The sequence below is a fragment of the Microcebus murinus genome, chromosome 27 (assembly GCF_040939455.1).
Source record: "Microcebus murinus isolate Inina chromosome 27, M.murinus_Inina_mat1.0, whole genome shotgun sequence".
NCBI classification, from domain to species: Eukaryota; Metazoa; Chordata; class Mammalia; order Primates; family Cheirogaleidae; genus Microcebus; species Microcebus murinus.
In genome coordinates this window covers 5,705,216-5,718,011 of record NC_134130.1, presented here as the reverse complement: position 1 = coordinate 5,718,011, position 12,796 = coordinate 5,705,216, and the positions used below count along the sequence as shown (strand labels likewise).

General features: G+C 59.5%; 1 protein-coding gene across 1 annotated transcript; it reads left to right on the top strand.

The window, feature by feature from the left end:
- The first annotated feature begins 3,965 nt into the window (after window positions 1-3,965).
- Window positions 3,966-7,905, top strand: NMRK2 (nicotinamide riboside kinase 2). The gene is made up of 7 exons (XM_012769299.3): window positions 3,966-4,175; window positions 5,504-5,594; window positions 6,008-6,056; window positions 6,142-6,298; window positions 6,795-6,866; window positions 7,146-7,252; window positions 7,559-7,905. Exons 1-7 carry the CDS (start codon window positions 4,150-4,152, stop codon window positions 7,747-7,749), a joined length of 693 nt encoding a protein of 230 aa, XP_012624753.2. The 5' UTR covers window positions 3,966-4,149; the 3' UTR covers window positions 7,750-7,905.
- Window positions 7,906-12,796: the final 4,891 nt, after the last annotated feature.

Genomic DNA, 12,796 nt, shown 5'->3' with positions numbered 1-12,796 from the left:
CATCAGCAGTCACCCCTCCAACCTCCTCCCCAGCCCCCGGCAGCCACAAATCCACCTCCCACCTCTGTGGATCTGCGTGTGGTGGACATTTCCTATAAACAGGATCCCACAGGGTGTCACCGGGTCACTATTCGATGACCCGGCCCCTGGGCTGGTTGGGGACAGACCGGTCTGTATTTGGAGCCTCCGGGGCCCCCTCCCTCTGCCCCCGGCTGGGGCTGGCCGGCCCCGGAGGCTCCCACAGGCGTCCTGCCAGGCCTGCATCTGGGCGCCTCAGTCACTGTCGCCCGAGGCCACGTGCCCCAGCGGGAGGCTCCCAGGACATTCTTGCCACGGAATCTGGGCCAGAGGTCATGCGCCCGCGAGCTGGGCTGTGCTGCCCGCCTCCTGGGCACCCGGTGGAGCTCAGGCCTCACAGACTCAGCCGCCCGCCACGCTGCCAAATGGGGAAACCGAGGCCCAGGGAGGGGCAGAGCTGAAGTTCAGCCGGGGTGGCCGGGCTCGAGGGGGGAGGGGGAGGAAGTCAAGGGGGGGTGGGCGGACGGGTCATTTGGACACATGAGGCCACAGGGGAGAGTTCAGGACAGAAGAGGGACCTCACCAGCCCTGGGTCTTTGCGAAGCTCCCTCTGGCCGCAGCCGTGTAGACGGGAGGGTCTCGGAGAAGTGACCGGGACACCAGAGAAGCAGGGCACTCGCCCAGGTGCACGCGCCCTGGGGCCGGGGCCAGGGGGACGGGCAGGTGCAGCTGCAGGGCTTGGTGAGCAGGCGGGGACAGAGCTCACTTCCTCCGGGCGCTACGACCAACTGTCCCCGGCTCAGTGGCTCCAAACAACAGGAATGGGGTCTCACGGTGCTGGCGGCCACACGTCCAGAAAACCAGTGTCACTGGGCTCGCGTGGAGGCGTCAGCAAAGCCTCGGGCCCACGGGAGGCTCCCGGGAGGACCTGTCCCCTGCCTCTTCTTCCAGCTTCCGGTGGTTTCCGGCGTCCCGCAGGTGCCGGGACCGCCTGCTCTGCGTCCCTGTCAGGTCTCCCTCCCGCCTCCCTCATAAAAGCAGCAGGTATTTAGGGCCCACCTGGACCACCGGGATCATTCCCCAGCTCAGATTCCTTAAATTTCATTTCTTAGAGACAGGGTCTCACCCTGCGGCCCAGGCTGGAGTGCCGTGGCGTCATCACAGCTCGCCGCAGCCTCAAGCGATCCTCCTGCCTCAGTCTCCCAAGTAGCTTGGACTACAGGCCCACGGTACCACCCCCAGCTAATTTTTTATAGAAATGGGGTCTCACTATGTTGCCCAGGCTGGTCTCAAACTCCCAACCTCAAGCGATCCTCCTGCCTCAAGTGCTGGGATTACAGGTGCGAGCCACCATGCCCAGCTGATTGTCATTTTTGTTCTATTTTATTAACAGCTCAGGCATGTACGGAAGATTATCTTTAAATATTAACGAGCGTTTTAAATTCTTCTCCGTGGCTGAGGCCAACGTATTAAGCCAGAGTTCGAGGAGGCTGCCACCCAGGAGCAGCACTAGCCAGGGAAGCAACTGTGGCCTGTGCTCTCTGCAGGGGTACCTGGGGACGCAGTGCTTGAGGAGAGAGGACACACAGGCAGAAGAGGGAGGGTGGGGTGGGCATTTTGAGGCCAATGGTTCCATTCTGGCGAGGCTCTAGCTAAATCCCGGGAAAGCGGCACTTCACGCGACACAAGGCCGGTGTCAGAAGAGGGAAGGAAGAGTGGATACTGCAGGCGCCCCGGGTAGGGGGGGGACAATGGCCGGTCTTGGCTTGCGTCTGCTCTGCGCCCGGGAAGATAAACTTGCCACCAACGTTATTAGCCCAGAATCCAGCAGGCGTCAGTTTTCGGAGCTGGACGTAGCCTGCAGACCCCAAGTCACAATTTGCACGTCCTGAGGAACGGGAGGCCAGGGAAGCTCTTCCGTAAGGATGATCTGTTGGCGGGGCAGCCCTGGGAGATGCTAGAGGCCTCTTGGTGTCGCCGAGCACTCAGAAGCGGGTGTTGCGTGACTCAGTCCCGACTCCTGGGGGCTTCTCTTTTGCACACGGAGCTGGGGTGGCCCTGAGATTTGCACCTCAGCACCCTTCGTGGGTGTAGTGGTTAAAACCTTGTCCTCGACCAGACTGTAGCCGGGCTCTTCTGAGCTCAAGGCGTCCCCGTCCTTGGGCAAGACACCCCCCCCCAAGAGCCCGGTTGCAGCAAGAATCCCGCCCAGCGGGTGTCGCCAAGACTGCCCCCACCCTCCAGATGAGATCCCCCTCCATCTCTAAGCAAACTCCTCGTCCTCCAACTCCGATCTGCACCAAGAATCCCCTTAGACCAGGTGCCAAGATTCCTCCACCTCTCGGCCACCTCCTGTCCCCTGGACACCCCCCACGCACCCACCTGCACCAGGCTACACATCCCGCCTTCCCTGTTGTCGTGGGAGATCGAGCCCAACCTCTCTCTGCTACCAAAAAACCCCAGATTGTTGTCCTGTTAACGAAAAAAAAAAAAAAAAAAAACCACCACCAAACTCTGTAAAATAAAGAGATTTTATTGTGAGCCGAGTGTGTGTGACCCACAGGCCGGAGCACGTGTTTGCAAGAGGTTCGGAGAAAAGGTGCCCTGGGTTAGCCGGGTCACAGGTTGGTTTTATACGTTCGTGGGGACAGGAATGACACGTAAAATCACAAATCGACACGGAAGGTGGAAGCCGATTTGGTCTCAAAAAGGTGGGAGGACTTCAAGTGGGAGGAGGGGCGGATCACGGGTTCCAGGCGGGTTTAAAGATGTTTAGATTCGTGGGTGGGTAAGGAGATGCAGGTTCGTCTAAAGCCTAGGAACGTTTTAAGACAAGGGAGTACGTTAGGAGACGAGGGGTCTGTTAAGTACATTGATGGCCTGCAGGTGTGTCTTTCTTTTTTTTTTTTTTTTTTTTGAGACAGAGTCTCACTCTGTCGCCCGGGCTAGAATGCCATGACATCAGCCTAGCTCACAGCAACCTCAAACTCCTGGGCTCAAGTGATCCTCCTGCCTCAGCCTCCCGCGTAGCTGGACTATAGGCATGTGCCACCATGCCTGGCTAATTTTTTCTATATGTTTTTAGTTGTCCAATTAATTTATTTCTAATTTTTTTAGTAGAGACTGGGTCTCGCTCTTGCTCAGGCTGGTCTTGAACTCCTGACCTGGAGCAATCCGCCCACCTCGGCCTCCCAGAGTGCTGGGATTACAGGCGTGAGCCACCACGCCCGGCCTACAGGTGTGTTTTAACCCTTTGTTTTGCAAGGTCGTAGGTCCTGGTGATGATCTAGTATCTTTACGGTGTTTTCTGGGGTCCCCTTGGCCAAGAGGAGGTCGCCTCATTAGTCTGGGGAGCTTAAGATTTTATTTTAGTTCACAGCCCCCAACCCGACTTACCGTTTTAACAGCGACCGAATCATTCTTTCCCTTCACCCGCAGAAACGCCAGATCGCCAGGGCCCACCGCCCCCCCCAGGCTACTGCGGGTGTCACTGAGTCAAGTGACTCTGGGCCGCGCCATGGGCACACCATGAATGGCCCCTGCTGTCACGCTGAGATGTCCTGGCCGGGCCCTGGTCACCGGGGCAGAGCTAGTGTGAGTCACCCCTGCAGATCCTAAGCCCCCCTTGGCCTCAGCACCCTTGGAAAAGGAAGTCCCCGCAGGGCCCCAGCCCTGCCCGGGCCGCCTCCTCCGTGGCTGCTTCTGGCCGGCGGGTTCTCTCTCCTGGGCCTCGCCAGCACCAGTCTTAATGTCAGGGTCAGGGCAGGGGACACAGCGATGACATTTTCAGGGAGAGCAGATGCAGGGCTGCTGATCTGGGCTCCCTGGCCAGGAGGGGGGAGGCGGGGGAGGGGCCGGAGGGGGTGGGGGGAGGGGAGAGGCCGCCCTGTGCCCGGCTGCCTGCCTGCTGTGACTAATTTAGGCAAAGGGCAGCCTGGACCTATCTCCATTTGGTGGCAGGAGCTGCAGCCGCCTCCCCCGGGGCGGCCTCCGGGGCTGCCAGGCCCTATAAAGGCTCCGGGTTTTCTCAATGAAGGTGGGACCAGCTAGGGCTGCCCGGGAGCCGCCAAGTGCAGACTCCGCCGCTGCCACCACCACCACCGCCACCACCCCACCGCCGCACTCGGGGACATGAAGCTCATCGTGGGCATTGGAGGGTGAGCGCGGGGGAGGGGCGGGGAGGGAAGAGGAGGAGGGCGAGGCAGCGGCAGGGGAGGCTGGGGGGTGAATGAATGGAAGGCTGCCCAGGGCGTCTGAGGTCGCAGGGCCCACCGCCCAAGGTCTAAGTGCAGGGAGGGTTCTCTGCCCCCGGGCGTGGGGAGTGGGCGCCAAGCCCGATTTTTCATTTTCCAAATGAAAATCACCCCCCCCCCACCGCCAATGATCATAGTCAGTGCCAAAAAGCAAAAATCCCATCTTCGTTTCCCACTGGAGGTAAAAAAAAAAATCTGGACAGAAAATTAAAGCCGGGGACAGACACGTGGGCGAGGGGGGCAGGTCCCCACAATGTCACTGGGCAGGACACATGTGGCCTCGGAGATTCAAACTCTGTTTTATCAGCGATAACGACGGACACATTTAACAGGCAGCGCTGGTTTCCTGGGCTGTCACCACCCTCGGGAGGGACTGGAGCTGGGTGTCAGGCCCTGCTGCCCCCTCTTGACATGCCTGCCGTGTTCTGCGCAAGGGGCGTCGCGTTTTCATTCCGCACCGGCTCTGCAAATTCCGCACCCGGCTGAGAGATGGTCCTTTCCCTGGCGACCCGGATCGATGTCCTGTCGTCCAACCTGCTGCTTCTGGGTCACCTGTGGGGTCCCCTCTTCCCCTCAGTCCTCTGTAAGGGCTGCCATGTGTGATCCCTCGTCCCACGCCCAGCTTTACGGCCGGGTTCCTCCAACAGCGATGATGGAAGGAAAGGGACATTTGGATGCCAGAAAGGCTCCGGAGTGACCCTTGCATTTCGTAAGCTCTGGGAGTCAAGACTCTTTTTTTTTGAGACAGAGCCTTGCTCTGTCGCCCAGGCTGGAGTGCAGTGGCATCATCATAGCTCCCTGCAGCCTCCAACTCCTGGGCTCAAGGGATCCTCCTGCCTCAGCCTCCTGAGTAGCTGGGACTACAGGTGCAGCCACCACGCCCAGCCTCCTTTTTTTTTAAATGATTTTTTTTAGTGGGGACTAAATCAGGCTCAGGCCTCAGATCAATGAACGGTCACCCTCCTGGGTTTGCACCGCGGTGACATCAACCCACACATGTCAAGGAGGACTTACAAGGTCCTTGGCACCTGCAGAGTCTGTGTCGTGTTAGGTTTTTTTTTCCTTCGGTTTCTACCTCTTTTCAAGTCTAATCCTGCACAGACGGGTCATTCGCAGGGAGGCTCCCCTCCGCCAGACCCAGACGGGCCCCAGGGGACCTCAGGTCCCCGAGCAGACCTGCCTGGCCTCCTCCCGGGCTGCCCGGCAGCCTCACGCGCACGCTCTCTCGCCAGCGTGACCAACGGCGGCAAGACCACGCTGACCGACAGCCTGCTCAAGGCGCTGCCCAACTGCTGCGTCATCCACCAGGACGACTTCTTCAAGGTGGCCGCCCCCCCCCCCGGGGCGGGCAGGGGCCGGGGACCCAGGGCAAGCCGCCGCTCCCCGCCCGACCCCTCCCGGTGACCCTGGGAGGGCAGCCACTGTGACATGCCCAGCCTGCGCCCCCAGCGGGGAGCGCCGTTAGCCTGAGGGGAAACTCCGGTCCCCAGAGGGGCCGCGCCACACTGTGGCCTTCCCAGTAAACACCCTCTATTCACCTGCACCTCAACCTTCCCATCTGCAAAATGGGCTCTGGGCCCACGCGGGCTGCACTGTGGAGGGTGAGGGCCAAGGAAGTGACAGCCCGGGAGAACCCGAGTGCCACCCCACCCAGGGCCCCGACGCCGCGGGTAGGGGTGAGGCGGGGCGGGCAGCGGCCATCCCTGAGCGCGAGGCCTGGGCCCCTCTTGTTTCAGCCCCAAGACCAAATCGCAGTTGGGGAAGACGGCTTCAAACAGTGGGACGGTAAGGACGACGGTGGCCCCCGCCCGCCCGCCCCCGGCCCCCGCTCTGCCCGGCCCTCCTCCAACGCCCGCCCTGCCACCCCCAGTGCTGGAGTCGCTGGACATGGAGGCCATGCTGGCCACCGTGCGCGCCTGGCTGTGCGGCCCCCAGAAGTTCGCCCGCGCCCACGGGGTCAGCGTCCGCCCGGACGCCGCGGACACCCACATCCTCATCCTGGACGGCTTCCTGCTCTACAGCTACCGGTCAGCCTGCGCCCGCCCCGCCCTTGCGGGGCCTCCCTGGGGCCTCCCGGGCGGGTCGCACCCCTGCGTCGGCCGAGGGGGCACCAAGCTCGGGGGGGAGGGGGGCAGGAGTTGGAGGCAGAGCTGGGATCGACGCAGGCCCGGGGCAAACAGCCACCCTTCTTGGGGAAACTGAGTCCTCCTCCTAGACCCTCAGCATTCTCAGGCAGACCAGGAGCCTGGGCTGGACCCTCTGGCCTTGCTGTGTGACGCTGGGCAAGACGTTGCACCTCTCTGTGCCCGTCTGAACTGGGGGAAGGGCGTGACTCCATTTCTGGGGGAGGTTGCCGTAGGGATTTGGCCCGAGCTGGTTCCCCCCCCCCCCCGTCCCTAAACGCGCCAGCTCAGACCCCCACCTGCCTGCTCGCTCCCTGGAGGCCGAGGCCAGGGGGACGCTGTGTTTTGGCCGTGGCCGAAGGCAGGGTCGGGGGCTGACGGTGTCACCACGCCCGCGCAGGCCCATGGTGGACTTGTACAGCCGCCGGTACTTCCTGACCATCCCGTACGAAGAGTGCAAGTGGAGGAGAAGGTGGGTCTGGGGCCCGCAGGGCTGGGGGGGTCCCGCCAGGCCTGGCCCTGAGCCTGCAAATGCCACCAGACAGGGCAGGCGGGGACACTTAGCCGGCCAGGGCTGAGGGCCAGGAGCCCGGAGCCCGAGGCCTAGAGAGAGTGGCCCACTCACCCCCCTCCCCCGCCCCGGGTCCCCTGCTCGCTGGTGCCACCCCTGACCCCGCCTAGTTCCAGGCCTGTCCTCGGCACTCGCCGCCGTGGGTGCGGGCTGTTCCTCACTCTGCGTCTCCCTGGGCAGCACCCGCAGCTACACGGTCCCCGATCCTCCCGGCCTCTTTGACGGCCACGTGTGGCCCATGTACCAGAAGTATAGACGGCAGATGGAAGCGGACGGCGTGGAAGTGGGTAAGGCCCCGCGAGACCAGGCCTTCCCCTGGCTGGGGGACCCCGAGCCCAGCCCCTCTCCACCCTAAATGCCCTTTAGGCCTCCCGGCTGGGGTCCGTTTGGGAAAACTGGAAGTCCCTCCTTGAGTCTCACCACCCGTCCCTCTTGCTGTTGGCCCGGAAACTGGTCTGTTGCAGCAGGCGGACCGCGCAGTCTGCCCCTGCCCTGTGCCCTGTGCCCTGTGCCCTGTACCCTGTGCCCTGTGCCCTCTCCCCCTGGCGGCAGCCCCGGGCCCCGGCAGCCGACTGCGGCCTTTCTGATTCCAGTCTACCTGGACGGCACGAAGCCCCGAGAGCAGCTCTGCCAGCAGGTCCTGGACGACATCCGGAACTCGCTCCTGAACCAGGCCCAGGCCGCGGCCCCCACGCCGGCTCCGCCCGCCAGGCCGCAGGGACCCGGACGCGGCGGCGGCCGCAGAGCAGCCAGGCCCGCGGCGGCCCAGCCGGACGCTGTGTGACTGTTTCCCTTTGGGGAGTCTGCGCAGGCAGGCCGGGGGGGAGCCCCGCTCGCAGCCCCGCGCCTCGGGGCGCCCGGACCCAGCCCGAGACGCCCCTGCGACAGCCACACGGCTCGAGTATTAAACCGGGTCCTGTTTTGTAGCCACCAGGGTCCGGCGTGTTCTGTGGGCCGTCCTGTCGCCTCTCCTGGGCTCGTGGGTGGCTCTGGGGGCTGAGAGCTCTGGGCAGTGGGATGGTTGGGGGGTCCCTGGAGCCTCAGTTTCCCCAAAGGAGAAATTTCCTGGAAGCTTTCAGGACGTTCCCAAGGTTTCCCTGGCCCTTCCCTGCGGCTGTCCCTCCTCAGCCCGTCCTTGTTCTCTGTGACTGACCCAAAATGTCCTCAAAGCACACACTTCCCGTCCGGTAGTCGAACCCGACCCCTCTGCCACCGGGCTCACATCTCCCTGAACTCTCCCAGTAACCTCCCTGAGGACATTTTACGACTTATGCCCATTTCATGGAGGGGTAAACTGAGGCTCAGAGTAGCCTGGTGGAGCTGGGCTTTGAACAGGGGTCTCCCCAGACACCGCAATTCCTTCTGCCCAGGCCTGGCGGATGTGGTTGGGGCATCCCTTGGCCCGAGGGTGACACCCCATGGCCAGCCCTGGAATTGCAGCCATAAGCCCCCTCAGTCCAGAAAACCTCCTGCAGTCCAATTTGGACAATGCCAGCGACTATTTAGAAATTATGGGGGACAGAAAATAAAAAAAGCCATAACTATATGGCCCAGCAATTCCACTCCCAGGAATCAACCCAGAAGAATTTAGAGGGGTTCAAACAAAAGTGCATTCACAAATGTTCACAGCAGCGTGTTGTACAACAGCCAAGAGGTGGCAACAGCCCACATGTGCCTCCAGGGACAAATGACACACATGGTGGTCTGTCCCTATGATGCAATGTGATTCAGTCTTTTTTTTTTTTTTTTGAGACAGAGTCTCACTCTGTTACCCAGGCTAGAGTGAGTGCCGTGGTGTCAGCCTAGCTCACAGCAACCTCAAACTCCTGGGCTCAAGCAATCCTCCTGCCTCAGCCTCCCGAGTAGCCACCATGCCCAGCTAATTTTTTCTATATATTTTTAGTTGTCCACCTAGTTTCTTTCCATTTATTTTAGTAGAGACGGGGTCTCGCTCTTGCTCAGGCTGGTCTTGAACTCCTGACCTCGAGCAATCCGCCCCCCTGGGCCTCCCAGAGTGCTAGGACTACAGGCGTGAGCCACTGCGCCCGGCCTGTGACTTGGCCTTAAGCAGAAAGGACACATGCTGCCACCCGGATGGACCTGGAGGACATTTCGAGAAAGACGTCAGTCACGAAAGGACACCATTGTGCGATTCTGCTAACAGGCGACGTCCGGAGCAGACACATCACAGAGACAGGACGTGGGTTCGTGGTTGCCGGGCTGGGGGGGAGAGGAGTGACTGCCCATGGGGACAGGTGTTGTCTCTGCGCGGTGGTGGCTACACGACATTGTGATGCACTAAATGCTATGGAATTGTCCCCTTTGTGATGGCCCATCTCGCATTGTGTGAATTCCACCCGGACCAGGAGGAGAGGAGGCGGGAAGGGGCGCGGAGGAGGGAGGGCACGGTGTCGGGAGGACACGCGGGGCTGCAGGAGCGAGCGGGCCCCGGCCTGTGCCACGTCCCTGCCGTGCGTGTGTCAGTGGTGGGACGAGCAGGTGCTGGGACCGGGGGTCTGGGCGTCTGACTCGCCCCACAGCCCAGGCCCCTCGGTCCACAGTCCCCAGGCTTCCCACCTGGGCTGCATGGATTTCTGCATGTCCCTCGGGCCCCTACCCTCCACCACGGAACCTGCGAGCTCTGCCCCCTGGGCGCCCATCTTGCCTCTGCCCAGCCCCAGCACTGGGGGCCCGGACCCCCCGGGAAATTGCTCTCTTCTTGTGCCCCGGCCCAGAGCCTCCCCTGCTGCCCCGGCCCACGCCCTTCCTGCAGCAGGAATCGCCTTGCGGAGCACCTGACGATGGCGACACCTCTTCCCTGCTCTGGCCTCGGGACTAGGCAGAGAGCAAGGCGCCAAGGAGAGTGTGCTAAGCAGAGGGACAGAGACACAGATGGAGGATGGATGGATGGATGGAAAGATGGGTGGATGGATGGGTGGATGGATGGAAAGATGGGTGGATGGATGGGTGGATGGGTGGGTGGGTGGATGGATGGATGGGTGGATGCATGGATGAGTAGGTGGGTGGACGGATGGGTGGATGGATGGAGAGATGGGTGGGTGGATGAGTGGATGGATGGATGGGTGGGTGGGTGGATGGATGAATGGATGGGTGGGTGGGTGAATGGGTGGGTGGATGGGTGGGTGGGTGGGTGGGTGGGTGGATGGGTGGATGGATGGAGAGTTGGGCGGGTGGATGAGTGGATGGATGGATGGGTGGATGGATGGAGAGATGGGTGGGTGGATGGAGAGATGGATGGATGGATGGATGGGTGGGTGGGTGGATGGGTGGATGGATGGATGGGTGGGTGGATGGAGAGATGGGTGGGTAGATGGAGAGATGAGTGGGTAGATGGAGAGATGGGTGGGTGGATAGAGAGATGGGTGGGTGGATGGATGGATGGATGGATGGATGGATGGATGGATGGATGGGTGGATGGATGGATGGATGGATGAGTGGATAGATGGAGAGATGGGTGGGTGGATGGAGAGATGGGTGGGTAGATGGAGAGATGAGTGGGTAGATGGAGAGATGGGTGGGTGGATAGGTGGGTGGGTGGATGGATGGATGGATGGATAGGTGGGTGGGTGGATGGGTGGATGGATGGGTGGATGGGTGGGTGGGTGGATGGATGAATGGATGGGTGGGTGGATGGAGAGATGGGTGGGTGGATGGGTGGATGGATAGATGTTGAGGACACAGACAGGCACAGAGGACAACCACATGAGGACACAGGGAGAAGACGGCTGCCAAGGAAAAGACCAGCCAAGGAGAAACTCAGAAGACACCAGCCCGCCGGCACCTTGGCCTTGGACTGAGGGAGAATAACTTTCTGTTGTCTAAGCCCGCAGCCTGCGGCATTTGGTCACAGCAGACTCAAGGCGAACACAGACACCGCCGTGGATGGGAAAAGGCAGCCCACAGAACGGGAGAAAAGATTTGCAAATTAGACAGCAGAGGAGGACCCTGTATCTAGAATCGACAAAGCACTCTTACAACTCAACAGTAAAAAGAGAAACTACCCAATTAAAAACTGGGCAAAGGACATGCACAGACATTTCTCCGAAGAAGACACCCGTGGCCAGGAAGCTCGAGGAGACGCCGTGTCACTTGAGGTAGGGAAACGCCATCGAAACGCACCGAGCGACCACGGCACCCCCACTAGGACGGCTGTCACCGAACACAGACAGTCACGAGTGTCGGCTAAGAATGCAGACACGAACGGGTGTCACATGGAGAAAAAGAAATTTAAAAAAAAGAATGCAGAGAAACCGCCCAGCCCGGAACACTGGCGGTGGGAGTGTAGACTGGCGTGGCTTCTGCTGACAACGATGTGGCAGTTTTTAAAACAAGTTAAACATAGAATTACAAGGTGCCCCGGAAGTTCCGCTCCCAGGCTGCGGACAGCGGCGTTGTTCGTGATCGCTGAGAAGTGCATTTCATCCCGTCTTCTGGTACGAAAAGAAAACGAAAGTGGAGACAACCCGAATGTCCATCAATGAATGCATGAACGGACTAACACGATGCGGTCTGTCGTGTCATGGAACATCAAGCAGCCATGAACAGGGACGAGGCTCTGACACAGGCCACGCATGGAGGGACCTTGAGGACGTCGTGCTCAGTGAGAGACGCCAGACACAGAAGGACACACAGCGTGAGACTCCGTTTATAGGAAATGTCCAGAACAGGCAGATCCAGAGATGGGACCTGGACTCGTGGTGACAGAGGCTGGGGAGGGGGTGGGCAGTGACGGCTGATGGGGACGGGGCTTCCTTTTTAGGGGACAAAACTATTCTAAAATTGATTTCAGTAATAGTTGTGCAAACGCTTTGAATATACTAAACAAAATTGCAGTGTACACATTAAACGGGTAAATTGCATGGTCTGTGAATTCTACCTCCACATAGCTGTTCAAGACATCCTTCAAGACTTGATAAGAGAAAAAAAAAACCACACACGCACACACACAATGTGATTTGTATTTTATTCAATGGTATTTTCAACATTTATGACTTATAAAAATGCATTCATGCCCTCTACTCATTAACAGCACGTGACTGCCACGCTAATAAATTGCACTCAAAATGCTTTCATGCGGTATTAAATGTTAGTTCATTCAACAAACATTTATTGGGGATATAGTACACAGATCTTCTCACTATGGTTTTACAGTTTTAAATGGTCAGGGCAAAAATAAATAGTGAGAAGAATTAAATTTTCTGACGTGCAAATTATATGGAATTCAAATTTCAGTGTCTATAAATAAAGTTTTATTGGCACCCGGCCACGTTCACTTGCGTACGTGCGGTCTGCAGCTGCTCTGGTACTACGGTGGCTAAGTTGAGTCACTGAGACACAGTCTAGTTTGCAAAAGCTAAAAATATTTACTCTCTGCCCCTTTGTGGGCAATGGATGCTGACGGGTGTGGCATCTGCAAGGTCTAGGGTTGGGGACAGGCAGTCTCTGAGGTCCCCATGCCGGGGAGGGCAGGCAGGAGCGCAGAAAGAATGAAGAGGCAGAGGTGGCTTGCCAAGGTTTGTCCTTTGCCATGGACACGGAGCACAGTAAGGATGATCTGCGGGTCACTGGGCCCAAAATAGTCCAGGACAGAACGGGGACACGGAAGAGGTGGTTCCAGGGCAGCTGGAGCCCTGCGCGGCCACCCAGGCACCTTGGTCATTATTGTTTTAAAAAAACAAAACAAGAGTAAGAACGGTAGCTATAGGGCGTATCAGGTGAGCAGCTCGAAGAAACAGAAGATGGCAAGTGTTGGCAAGGATGGGGAGAAACTGGAACCTTCCAGCGAGCGCGGCTGGGAGATGCAGCGCGGC

Bases quoted from the DNA above. Each gene is read 5' to 3' on its own strand.
- NMRK2 (XM_012769299.3), top strand. From the start codon at position 4,150: ATGAAGCTCATCGTGGGCATTGGAGG. The intron at 5,595-6,007 runs GTGGCCGCCCCC...CTCTTGTTTCAG, and splicing joins ACCAGGACGACTTCTTCAAG to CCCCAAGACCAAATCGCAGT. The intron at 6,057-6,141 runs GTAAGGACGACG...TGCCACCCCCAG, and splicing joins CGGCTTCAAACAGTGGGACG to TGCTGGAGTCGCTGGACATG.